We start from the raw sequence: 13,240 nt of genomic DNA, 5'->3' as shown, positions 1-13,240 counted from the left end.
TAAACTGGCATTGAATAGCCTTGGGGCTCCCCCTCTATCTTCCTCCAGTGCCTTCTTTCAACAGACATGTTCTCACAGATAAAAAGAATAACATCAACGTGTAAGAGAATGTGCCTGGGAGAACTGGCTCCTATTAAAGATGTTTGCTTTCTTAATGAAACACAGCCAAGAAAAGTACTTTATGTAAAGGAATTGAGGACTGGAAATCTGCATACATTTTAACCTTTGGGGGTTGTTTTTGTTTGTTTGTTTGGTTGGTTTGGTTTGTTGTTTTTGTTGCTGGGTTTTTTGTTTTTTTGTTTTTGTTTTTGTTTTTTTGGCATGGCATGAAAGGAAAAGGGTATAATTTATAAGTAGGGCTAAAACTAACCCCATGTAGCTTTTCAGCTCTAAAATTATATGGCTTTAAGAACGAATCAAAGTGGGAGAAGAAAAGGAGATTTAAGACGATGGGACTGGAGAAATGGCTCAGCAGTCGAAAGCAAGTACTGACCTTGCAGCAGACCTGAATCCAGTTCCCAACACCCACATAAGATAACTCACAACCTCCTGTAACTCCAGCTCCAGGGACTGCATGTCCTCTTCCAGGTTCTGCAGGCACCTGCAATCACATGTGCACATTCACACATACTGATTAAAACTAAAAGTGAATTTTTAAATGGAGATGATTTTGAGATAGAATGAAAGATTCAGCAAACAGCCTTCTAGTTCTTTGCTTAGTGCTGGCTGGGCACAGAGCATTCATCACCAAATAGCAATACTTGGAACTAAAACAGAATTTTTCTTAGACACTGGGGACCTTTTGGCACTTCTTACTGGCCTATCCAAGGCAGAAGAACATCCTTCTTGAAAGTGGATGGTTGTTGGGCTGAAAATGAAGAGCTTGTTCTGTCTACTTATGATTCTGGCCCAGAAAGGACATGTTGCTTACTTTGGCTCTCAGTTATTTGAGCAGACTAACCATGTTTCCAACCAACCACTAGGGAGCCATATAGTGCAGATCTATACTATTTCCTAAAGTCCACACCCACTCCAGTGAAGTCTGAGTGGCAAGTCCAAAAGCTTAGCTGCAGTCCCGAGGCAAAAAGTTTCACAGAAACTTGTCTCCTGAAGAGTCTCTGGTGCCCCATAACCAGATTTGTCCCTGCGATAATGTGGAGGATCTTGCATGCTTTCTTCCAGTATTTTACTGGATAAGAACTAAAAATATCAGGGCTAGTTCAACAAAGTAAACTTAGAATTACAGCCGAGTCACTCCCATATGCAGGAATTTACAATGGTCTAGGAACAAGGAGGGTTATGGTTTAAGGAGGAACTAGAGTATTGTATTATTCATGAAAAGGTTAGCAAGAGTGGAAACACCCTGGTGCTGGATTATTCAATAAACCAGAATTGCACCTGGGCATATTAGCCCTTTCACCTGGATCCTATCAATAGCTGACTTTAGATAGGGCTGATAGTACCTCAGTTGTAAACTCTGCCTGGTTCCTGCCAGTCTTTATGTATGCATTTTTCTGTTTTGTGTCAGATAACTTCAATGTACGTTGGCTGATGTGTCACTTAACTTCTTTGTTTTCTTCTGTAATATAAGTCTGATGCTCACTTTGAGACATTACATTCAGATACAGCACTCTCTCTGTGCCAATGTTTGTTTATCACTTTTTGCCAACTTCTTGCTCACCTGTACTAGTATCCTGGTTCCCCATGGGTTGAAGAACCAACTGAGTCCAGTCCGAGGCACTAAAGAGAATTTATTGGCTACCAATGTGGCTCACTTGACTAACAGGCTAGAGGCCTTTTTTCATCCTGTATCCTTAACTATAGGTGACTAATATTGATCCCTAAAAGCAGCCAGAATGGAAACTACCAGTGAAGGTCAGATGCCTCATTCATTTAATAATTAATAAAAGTCTCTGGCCAAGTATGGAAATGAATATAGTAAAATGATCATGTTTATGATCACTCAGTAGCCTAATCTCCCTTATGTGCAGTTTGTCTCCACCTGGGCCAAGTGACACCTTCAGTGTTCTCCATGTACACACCAATGTAATTTGAATTTGAATACTAAACTTTGGACAATAACCTAGCCCTAACTCTTAAGATGCTTCTGACTGAAGGTCACATTCAAAGGGACATCTGAGCTAACAGTCGTCCTGAAGGCTTACCTTTTGGTCAAATTTAAGTTTTGAATCCTTCAATGACTACCATCCTCAGAGCTTCAGGAGGGTAACTTGAACTAAGAACTCACAGCTAGCAATGTTGTCGACTTGCCAAGTGCTTAATGAGTCAGCAAGATCAGAGCTGAGCTGAACAAATAAACGGAATGTTTGATGTTCTCTAGCATCCTCCAGAAGTGAAGTTACAGGCTGTGCTGAAATGGTTAAGAAAATATTTAGCCTGTCAAGAGCCTTTTACTGTCTCAGCCCACCGGTGTCTCTTGGAGTTTTCTTTTCAGGCCTGTAGGAACCCCTTCAATACTGAGGATCAATGATAAAATAATAGTTGAGCAATGCATAACACTATCAACCCCCTCACGCACCAGAGTTTCCTACGCACATGACCTTCTCACATAGACTACCTCATCTAACTCCACAATAACTATTTGAGGAAGCCATTGAATTACCTATTTTTAATTGAGGAAGCTAGAGTTGAGCAAAATCAAACATTTTTTTCAAAGATTATTTTGATAAAAAAAAAAAGCTAGTGAACACATTAGAAGCCAGGACTCGTGACTTCGAAGGCTGTGTACTTCTCACACATCTGTCTTGCATTTCCCGAGCACCTGGACAATCATCTACAGTTAAATGAGCTTTAAAATGTGTTTAATAACGTGAGTAATATATGTATTTTAAAATAGTAATTTTCTCTAAATGAGAAATGGACCAAAAGTCTTAAAATGCAAGTTTGATGTAGCATCTGTTAATATGATTGTGAATTTATGTAGCAGCTGTTAATTTTATCCTTAGCCCTGGGAAGAGTGAAATGAAAGATATCATTATGAGTACCCAATTTAATTTATAGTTTGCAAACAGAAGGATGAGTTTTAAGTACATATCACCAGGCAGTCTGTCTCTCAGCATACCACTGTTGCAAGTAATCAATTGAACATACAAACAACAGCTAACCTTGGGTTCCAATTTTTTTCGTAACATTTCTTATCTCTTAGACCAGGCTCATCCTGTGTGCAGGGAACTCCCAGACACTGGCTCACATAGACTATTTTGATTGTTTCTAGCTCTGGAATCCTAATTGTGTCAGGGCCACTGGAATGAGCAATTACAGCTACTTAGAGTCAGTAACCCCATAAAAATCTCCGATTCCTCTGGGTGAAGAAGGTGGAGCTGAGGTTTTCCTGTTTTTCTTATTGTACATCTGAGAGGAATCGTCTCAACAGAACACAGCTCCCTCCGAGAGTGACCCTGGAGGAATTTTTCAACCATCTCTTGCTCCAAAGTAAGGAACAGAACTCGAGACCTTGTCACGGGAACATAAAGTCAGATTACTAAACTTCTGTATTGACTGGTAAGTCCTCTGCTGGATGAGTTATTACGTGCTTTCCTCAGCAGCCTCTAGCACGATATGAGTTAATGGTTTGTAAGGTATATCTACCACATATCGGTATGTTACATTAACTGAAACAAAAAGCAAGCCTTTCTAAAAAGTTGACTAACTTAGGTTTGCACATCACCAATTTTCTGTTTCTGTGTTTCCTGCTCTATTCTGTGCCTATGAATCAAGTTTCTTGATTTTTGTACTATTTATAGATCTTATCTGCTAATCTTCAATCCACAAGTATCCAGATGAAGGCTTTGAGAGTCACTTCTACAGTTTAATTCCATATATTTTATGTAAGCATAGGAAATGTGGGTCTCAATGTCCAGTTGTTTTCTTAGAGTCTTTACTCTCTTAGGGAACTTGTTATAACCTTGTAAGAGGCAGCATGTGTAACGTGGTGGCTGGCTTAGGATTAGGCTTGAGAAAGTAAGTGTCTGCTGTTAAGAGGTTATGAATCTCAGAACATACTCTTGTTCCAGCCCAGGTCCCAATTGTCCATCTGAATCTACTACAAGTGCTAACACTTGAACTGACACAATTCATTTAGGGATATGCTCTTATAGGGCAGTCTATGCCTATCAGTATTCTGAGATATTGGCACTCACTAAAGAAGAATGTGGGGGTATCTGCCTGTGTGGATAAAGATGCCTTCCTAGTGAACGTGTAAGTGAGTCATACTGGTTAACCGATCCAATGCTGAGCTCAGTTAGAGGATAATCTCCTGAAAAAAAAACAAAAACAAAAACAAGAAGGTCTCCAAGTCAATTTAAAACACACTCAAAAGGTAAGCCTTGGATTAGAGGTTCCCAAACTTCCCAGGTTTAAAGTGATGATTTGCATGTCAGCAATTCCTTCACATTAACCCCAGACCAAAGTTCCTATTAAGTAGTCAAGCCCAAACAAATTTGTGCTTATGTTCTAACCATTGTAGGTGGTTGTACAGATTATAAAGAAATTGAAAGAAAAGTCATTTTTATTTCACTCATAATCACACTCAGTGTGGATTTATGGGGCGGCTGAGCGCTGTAGATTCTCAGATCTTAGGATCAGCTAAAGACAGGACCTCTTCGTGTGTTGTTCCTCATAGAACACTTTCCCACTTTTTATCATAGAAGCTGTTGAGCCCCTGCTTCATAAAACTGCATGGGGAGGACCTGGGGGGGGCGGTTATTGAATGGAACATAGCCCTTTCTCACGTTAAAACTATGACATGCTCCAGGCTCATGCCAGTATCCCAGCACTCTGAAGGTTGACTTGGGGGATTGGCAGAAGCTCAAGGCCAGCCTGGGTTACGTTGTAAGTCCAGACCAGTCTGAGATATAGTATGACACCCTGTCTAATGCTACGGAGGTGAGGTGGGAGTGGGTTGGTGGGGCGGGGGCACCCTCATAGAAGCAGAGGGGAGGAGGAGTGGATAGGGGGTTTGCAGAGGGGAAACTGGGAAGGGGGATAACATTTGAAATGTAAATAAAATAACCAATAAAAAAATACTTATATCTGAGCTACCATAAACTACGGTTCAAAACACTGAATATCACTGTGCTCTCTGACACTCTTAAATAACTCAAGGCCCCTCTGTCTTTGGAAATGAGATTCCCCCCCCTATGCCCACATAGTATCTCAATAATGGAGGGGCATGCTCAATCTGACCTTGTTTAATTATTTGTGTTTTCTGTCATTGATGTGGAGGAGACAGTACAAAATCCATAGGAAAACAGTCATTTATGACCCTGTCGTTAAACATTAGCAATTTTTGTGCAACCAAGCGTGATTTCCCAACTCATTTGGAAATCGGTGTGGTTTAATTGTTTTATTATTTTTGTTAAGTTCCTATTCCCTCTATAACACCAACCTTAGCAAGCTCGCTGTGGTTTCTTTTTTTTCCCCCATTCTTTACTTTTTTTTTAATTAGGTATTTATTTCATTTACATTTCCAATGCTATCCCAAAAGTTCCCCACATGCTCCCCCACCCACTCTCCCACCCACCCACTCCCACTTCTTGGCCCTGGTGTTCCCCTGTACTGAGGCATACAAAGTTTGCACAACCAATAGGTCTCTCATTCCACTGATGGCCAACTAGGCCATCTTCTGATACATATGCACCTAGAGACATGAGCTCCAGGGGGGTACTGGTTAGTTCATATTGTTGTTCCACCTATAGGGTTGCTCGCTGTGGTTTCTTAATGTATGACTTGATATCTTCCGTACTCTCTTAACCTTGACAATGCTTTCTTCATAATAATAATATTTTTTTCTTTTAAAACTTCCAAATAATAATTGGTCTTTTTTTGAAAGTTCTAAAAAGTAATAATACTTTAAATGCTAATTTTGCGTCAAGATGTAAAATAAAATAACTCCACAATAATTAGTAGCATTAGTAAGCTATTTCCATTTTTTTTAAAAAAAAATGTCTTGGTTACCCACCAGTGCTAGAATTACAGGCATATGACAACAGGTATATTTGACACAAATTACTTTCTCTCAGGGCCTGAGAGCTACTCTCAGTGCTGCTTGTACATTGACAGGGTGATTTATACAATACCTGAGGTCAGGTATACCTCTAGCTTCATATTAGGGAAGAGGAAATGGAGACAAAGACATAAATTATCTGCTCTACTGATAATTATTCAGCACTGAAATCCAAACCCACGTCACTAACTTGCAACACCATCAATACTGAAACAAAGCTCCCAAGGAAATGTGTTGCTCAGAAGTGTCCAAGTGAGTCTGGCTCACACTGGGTCACAGTGGCAGACTGGTGGAGGGAGGTGTTCCACATACTGCATAGTTGATAAAAGGCGGTTATGAGGCATCAGCATACGACTCAGGATATTAACCTCCAATACAAATTTGCTCTGTTATGGTTTTTTATTATTATTGAAAAGCATGCAAGATGATGGTTTCATTCTACCCAACAAGAAATCAACCCATTACCAAATATTTATTCAACACTATTATAACACAAACATCATACTAGGAACACACACACACATACATCAAAGAAAGTATCCTACTTTGGGAAAGCATGGCCTTGTGTAGGAAGAAGACCCACAGAAACGACCAACTTAATCAATAATAAAATGTAGTGTGCCCTTGGGTGCGTGCATACTGTAGCTTCCCTAGGAATAAAGAGAGAGTTGAGCTCACCATGTAGTTGGGCAGCTACATATGCCTCACAGAACCACTGCCACCCCAGAGCTATTCCCTGGCTCTGGGCCTGTTGCCTCTCCTCCTCTGACTGCTGATGTCCTAGTGACCCCTCAAAACCTAAAGCAACCTAAAACATTTCCCCTTTCCAGCTCTTACTCCAATTTAGAGATAAAATATCTTGGTGTGTAAACAAAAATAATTGAAATTCTTCCTTTTCAAGTTTGACTTTCCCACCCAACTCACTGCTCTAAACAAAGGTTCAATAGAAAGCAGCATACCAGGATTATCAACAAAGTCCCTCGGTGGGTGTTTGATGCCTGAATTAATTGGAGAATGATCTCCAAAATCTACCTCTAGGATTCTTAATGGCATCCGATGCACTCTCTGCATGAACTTTTCATCTACCCAGACTGTCTCCAAAACTTTGTGATCTAGACCTAGGTAAAGTGAGTCTCAGAGTTTGAAATATTGGTGAATGTTTATAGTGAACCTTTGCAATTGCACCACGAGTCCTGATCCTAATCCTTTTTCTCTGTGAGGGAAAAGCAGGTGTTCTCGTTACTGTATCAAACTCTCCAGGTAAGAGTCACTGTGATGTGCTCTTTTGCAATGTGAACCTGGGACACTTTAATCCCTTGTCTGAAGACTCCACTTGTTTCTCAGGCGAGCCTCTGTCTGAGCTTCTCCTCTACTTCTATTAACAATAGAATAGATACATTCTTCTTTCCTTCTGTCAGCAAGCCTGTGCCTGAAACAACACTCCAGGCCAGGAAGCTGACCAGCTGCTCTCTGCTGAATAAGCATTCTTTGGGTCACCGAGGAAGGACCAGCCCCTACTAACTAGCTTTCTCTGGGACAGCCACACTCACCCTGCTGACCTCCTCTCTAGTTTCAGTAAATCCACAGGGGAATTACCTCCCTCTCTGTCTTAATCCAGTTATTAGAAAAGGTTTCTCCCTTCCCAGACAGTAAAAGGTAGCATGCATTGCTTCTGGCTGCCCTGCTAACACTCTCCAGAGCCAGCAAGCTCACGGCTTTCAATGTCAACGTTTATATGCAATGCTCTCTTTTTTTCCCCTAGGGTCGGTTTTTGTTTTGTTTTGTTTTGTTTTGTTTTGTTTCAAAAAAAAAAAAAAACAAGAGGTTATTCTTCACCGAATGACTGGTAAGGTACCAACATTATACCCTGTGTCACAATGAGGAAACTGGGACCCAAAAGAGATGAACAATTTTTCCATGTCACCACACTGATTCCTAGTAGAACAGGGACCCAAAACAGATACTGACCAGGCACCTAAGCTCCAGCTCTGACTCTAAACATAAGGTCAAGGTACTCCTCTGGCATCCAGGAAGAGGGAAACTGTAAGTGTGCCATTCTATAGTGTTCATTGTGGTCTAACCCTTGCCTCTTCTGAAAGGAATCTTCTAGCCTTCCCTGGCAATGTCTAGCTAATTGCTATAGAAAGTGACCTATCTTACAGCACCTTTAAGACACCCGAAGAGGGGAACTTACGATTCAAGAAGACAGTTCTGTGTTATGGAATATAACTCAGTCAGGGGCTTCTACCCCACCTTTGGCTATTCAATTCCCAGATAAATTTTAAAAACCAAAGAACATACACAGGCTGGACCTAGGCCTCCCCACACATGTGTAACAGATGGGCAGCTTGGTCTTCACATGGGTCCCGAACAACTGGAGTGGGGATTATCCCAAAAGCTGTTACCTGTACACAGGTTATGTTCTCCTAGCTGGGTTGCCTTGTCTGGCCTAAGTGGGAGAGGAAGTGCTTAACCTTGCAGAGACTTGAAGTGCCAGGGAGTACCCAGGCGACCCTCACCAGCTCAGAAGAGAAGTGGATGGGGAGTGGGGGTTGGGGGTAAGGGAAGGATTGTGGAAGGGGGTGACCAGGAGGGGTCAGTGAGTGGGATGTAAAGTGAGTTAAAAACAAAATTAAATGTAAAATAAATAAACAAAATAATGTATAATAAAATGATAAATATATAATTAATATATAACATAAACAATTTATAAATGTCCATAATATATAAGTGTATTAATATATAGATGTATATAATATAGAAATATATAATACATAAATGTATTTAATATATAAACATATTTAAATATATAATAAAATACTAATAAATAATAAAAATAAAATAAAATAAAAACAATTCTGTATCCATTACATCATTTCCTCAGAGCTTCTCTAGGAAGAACACACTCTTTGTGTAGCAGAGAGTACAGCAGCCTGAGCCCCCATTTCTGAACTGCTTCTCTTGGGTTTCCAGTCCTAAAAATACAAATGAAACATACTCAACTCTGGGAACAGATCACGTGGGAAACAAGAAAATAGAAAATGTTCAGGAAGACATTGTCACTGGGTACGTCCTTGTAGTTGAGGGATAGGACGAGCTATGGCTCATGTGATATAGTGCATGCCTAGGACACATGAAGCCCAGGACCACAAAAACAGAGTATCATGGTAGATGCCTGCAATCCCAGCACTCCAGATGGTGAAGGGAGAAGGATGAGAAGTTCAAGGTCACCCTTGGCTACAGAGTGAGTTTGAAACCAACCTGGCTTTGGCTTTGTGAGACCCTGTCTCAAAAAAAAAAAAAAAAAAAAAAAAAAAAGAATTAAGAGAGAGAGAGTTTATGTCAGAAACATTGGCAAACAACATCTAATATTTAGTGTGTGCTGAATGTGTATGCTCTCAATCAGAAATTCAGAAAAGGAGAAACCAGCTTTGGAAAAAGCTTACATTATTGAGCATTTACTGTGCTACCAGGACCTATTCTCAGATACATGACACAGGTTAATTCATTTGATCCTCAGGAAACACTGGGAAGAAGCTACAAGATTTTCTCCATTTTCACAATGCCCTGAGAATTACATAATTCAGATCACACAGTTTTAACTGACAGAGATGGTCGTTTACCCAACTGTGCTATGTTGCTTGCACACAGGGTGTTCTTAAAAGTCCACGGTATTAATACATGGCCAGAAAACCCTCAAAGCTCTACACATGAGGACTGTGCCATGTGCTCACAAAGGTGAATCGCATCAGACTGAAGGAGGAGAAACATCTCCTCTGACCGCCCTTCAACTCTAATTCCTCCCTGGCAGCCACCTTGTCTCTTCCATCGGTGACTAGTTGTGAATTATATTCCAGTAGTGCTGTTGCGGCCTTGGCAGGATGCCAGGACAGAACCCAGGAGGCAGTGCTGTGGCACCTGTGGTGACCACAAGTGTCTTGGCTCATAGTCCTAACCCCACCCTACCAGCTGCTGTGTAGTTTTCTGGGACGTCCCAAACCAATCTGAGTGTCCTTAATGTGATTTCTTGGGGGTGGGGGGCGTGGAAGAGTGTGTGCATGTGTACGTGTGTGTGTTCCAAGGCCACCCTCTCCTGTTCTCCTGTCTGCTGCTCCAGACTGCTCCCGGGTTGGAGCCTGGAGGAGGATGGAGGCAAGCCAGTTCAGAATGCAAGACTCTGCCCACCGAAGGGTCTGGTTTCAGCCACTCTGCCAGAAGTTACAATTGCGTTAAAGACCACAAGTGAGTGAACGGAGAGAGCCAGCTCTGGCCAAGGGGTGGGGACATAACCCAGCTCAGGGGTTAACTCGATGACCTGAACGTTTTCTTTCTCACATTGACACACCACAGATAGTCTACAGAGGACGCAAACTGAGAAAATCCCTTAATCTCCCAAATTCTTTTCCTGGTTTGTTGAGTAGCCAAGGCTTGGGTGGGGCTTTTGTGAATAAAACGCTGCTCTCGGTTTTCCCTCCGCAGAGAAACATGGTGAAGCGAGTGGCAATTGTGGGAGCTGGGGTCAGCGGCCTGGCCTCCATCAAGTGCTGCCTGGAAGAGGGGCTGGAGCCCACCTGTTTCGAGAGGAGCAGTGACCTGGGCGGACTTTGGAGATTCACGGTAAGTAGGCGATTCCCATACTTTTATCTGTCTATTGGGAAGAGTCTAGAAAGACTGGAAAGGTCTGCTGAGTGGAGAGATAGTTAGGGGGACCCCAGAATTGTAAAAAGGCTTAAAGACCCTCCCAGAAAAGCAAAGAGAAACGGAGACTGAGCTCTAGGTGGGGTGCCCACTGCCTTATAACTGTCTTGGGAGAAGAAGTACACCCACCCATCCACCCCCCGCCCACACACACACACACACACACACACACACACACACACACGAGAAACCCACAAAGCGAAGAGGAAAAAAAAAAAAGCAATGCCTGGGACTGACCAGAAAAGCACAGGGTAACGATGCAGGACCAGAGCGGGGATCTGCATAGAACAGAGGCTGTAGTGAGAATTTCAGCCTCTATTCACAAAACCGAGCTGCCTCTAGTCACATAGTTTCCTGGCCCCGCTTCAGCTGGGACACCGTGACACGGGGGTTCGGTGAAGCAGCAGGAATTCTCACAACCCAAGATCCTGCTGTTTGAACAAAGGTCATCCACACCATGCACAAGCCGCAGTAGAGACTGCGAGCCTCCGGAATCTCAGTGGGGTCATGGTGTGAACTGGTCCAGGGTCTGGAAAGCCCACCCTTGGCTGGCCAGGAGCCCTGGTGGGGATCGCAGCAGTCCTGCTGCAGCTGTGCTGCGTGCCAATGAAACCGCAAAGCCAAAAGGGAAACTGTTCTTTGGGTTCCAGCACTCAGCCAGGAAAGAGGCTTTTTGGTTTTTTTGATTTTTGGTTGTTGTTCTCCCCCCGCCCTCTCTCTTCACCGTTTCAAGGAGAAAACATTTCCCACGAACTTTAGGCAAGCTGTCAGGAGCTGGGGAAAGGAGCAAGTGTCAGACAGCCAGGCCTCAGAGACCCTGGGAAACAATCCCCCTTTATAGAAGCCAGGAACTTGGAACTGAAATAAAGTAATTTTTTTTCTAAAGTAGAGAGCAAAACCTCAGAGAAGCTACTGTTGCCTGTTTAGGCAGAGTCCTCCAGTGCAGGCAGGCCTGGCTCACATAAAAATGAGTATCTTAAGGTGCTTGACTACCAGACTGTGATCTTTGATGTAGAGAAAATTTCCACGGGAGATCTTAGGAAGGAGCACGCAGGTCCTCGTGATTCAAACTGCATCTGTTCTGACAGGATGGCAGACCCCTTGCATGTGCTAAAACTCCTCTTCCACATTTCACTGCAGGCATTACTAATCAAACAGTTGGCTTTCTACAGTGAGCCTCAGTATAGGAATCCAGATGAGTGCATCTGATCCACAGACGTTAAGAACTGACACAGGAAAAGAAACAAAACAAACAAACAAAAAAGTTGCATTAAATTCCGTTATGTGCCTAAGGTAAATTTCAGTCAAAACAAAAAGTGAGTCCAAAGATCAAAAGCTGTACTTAGCTTCTCGAAACGCCAGACCAAAATGCTCACTGGAGTCACAGTCATGTAACTATTAACCCTAAAATTCATTCATGTCCAAATCCAGAGAAATCTGTCTCCATCCAGTTGTGCCCAGCTAATGTGAGCAGATCAAACAGGTACACAAAGAGCACTGTAGGAGACACAGAGATGAGAAGGCGTCCCTGCTTCTCTGGAGAGCTATTGGCAGAAGAAAGACTAATGATCTTACAAATTACAAACAGCCCTGTAGGTGAGGGCAGGGTTACAGCCACTGCTGGAAACCAGAAAGGTTATGTAGAATGGACAGCCCATGATGGGTGCTAGAAGAGTTCAATAAACAGAAGATAACATGCTCAGAAAATATAAAGGTTCTATATTGGTGCATGCAATGCATCTGAGAGGAGCGACAGACAGAAAGCAAGCAGGTGAATGCCTGCTTCAATGGCAAAGCAGGAGAGCAAAATTTAGAAAATTCTTGGTTGTTGTTCTGTTTGAACATACGCATGACAGGAAGGCCCAGAGATGACTGTGGCTGAAGACTGAAAGTCCATAGATTGATGGCAAGAAGTGATTGAATATGCAAGTCCAAGCTGAGACACCATCCTTACAAAAAAAGAAGGGAGTGCAATTGTGGGCACAAGGACATGGTTAGTCCTGGGAAGACAAAAAGATAAGGTATACTCTTCTCCAAAGACTGGAGGAAAGGGAGAGCACACAGAAGAAGACACAGAGGAGAGAGCACACAGGAGAGAGCACACAGAAGAGAGCACACAGGAGAGAGAGGACCGGAGAGGGAGCACACAGGAGAGAGCACACAGGAGGGAGAGCACACAGGAGAGAGAGCACACAGGAGAGAGAGCACACAGGAGAGAGAGCACACAGGAGAGGGAGCACACAGGAGAGAGCACACAGGAGAGAGAGCACACAGGAGAGAGAGCACACAGGAGAAGGCACACAGGAGAGAGAGCACACAGGAGAGGGAGCACACAGGAGAGAGCACACAGGAGAGGGAGCACACAGGAGAGAGCACACAGGAGGGAGCACAGGGGAGAGAGCACAGGAGAGAGAGCAAACAGGAGAGGGAGCACACAGGAGAGAGAGCACACAGGAGAGAGAGCACACAGGAGAGAGCACACAGGAGAGAGCACACAGGAGAGAGAGCACACAGGAG

General features: G+C 43.0%; 1 protein-coding gene across 2 annotated transcripts in view; it reads left to right on the top strand.

Annotated features, from left to right (window-relative positions):
* The first annotated feature begins 3,156 nt into the window (after positions 1–3,156).
* Positions 3,157–13,240, top strand: part of Fmo1 (flavin containing dimethylaniline monoxygenase 1) — a 32,795-nt gene continuing 22,711 nt past the window's right edge. Inside the window, exons 1-2 of one of the 2 annotated variants that reach the window (XM_021157252.2) lie at positions 3,157–3,522; positions 10,505–10,642. In XM_021157252.2, coding sequence (XP_021012911.1) covers positions 10,511–10,642 — 132 coding nt within the window. In that variant the 5' untranslated portion in view covers positions 3,157–3,522; positions 10,505–10,510. Of the gene's footprint in view, positions 3,523–10,072; positions 10,268–10,504; positions 10,643–13,240 lie in introns of those variants that run through there. The other variant, XM_029476887.1, reaches the window with a different exon arrangement.

This window comes from Mus caroli, chromosome 1, assembly GCF_900094665.2.
Source record: "Mus caroli chromosome 1, CAROLI_EIJ_v1.1, whole genome shotgun sequence".
NCBI classification, from domain to species: domain Eukaryota; kingdom Metazoa; phylum Chordata; class Mammalia; order Rodentia; family Muridae; genus Mus; species Mus caroli.
This window is presented reverse-complemented; position numbering and strand designations above follow the sequence as displayed.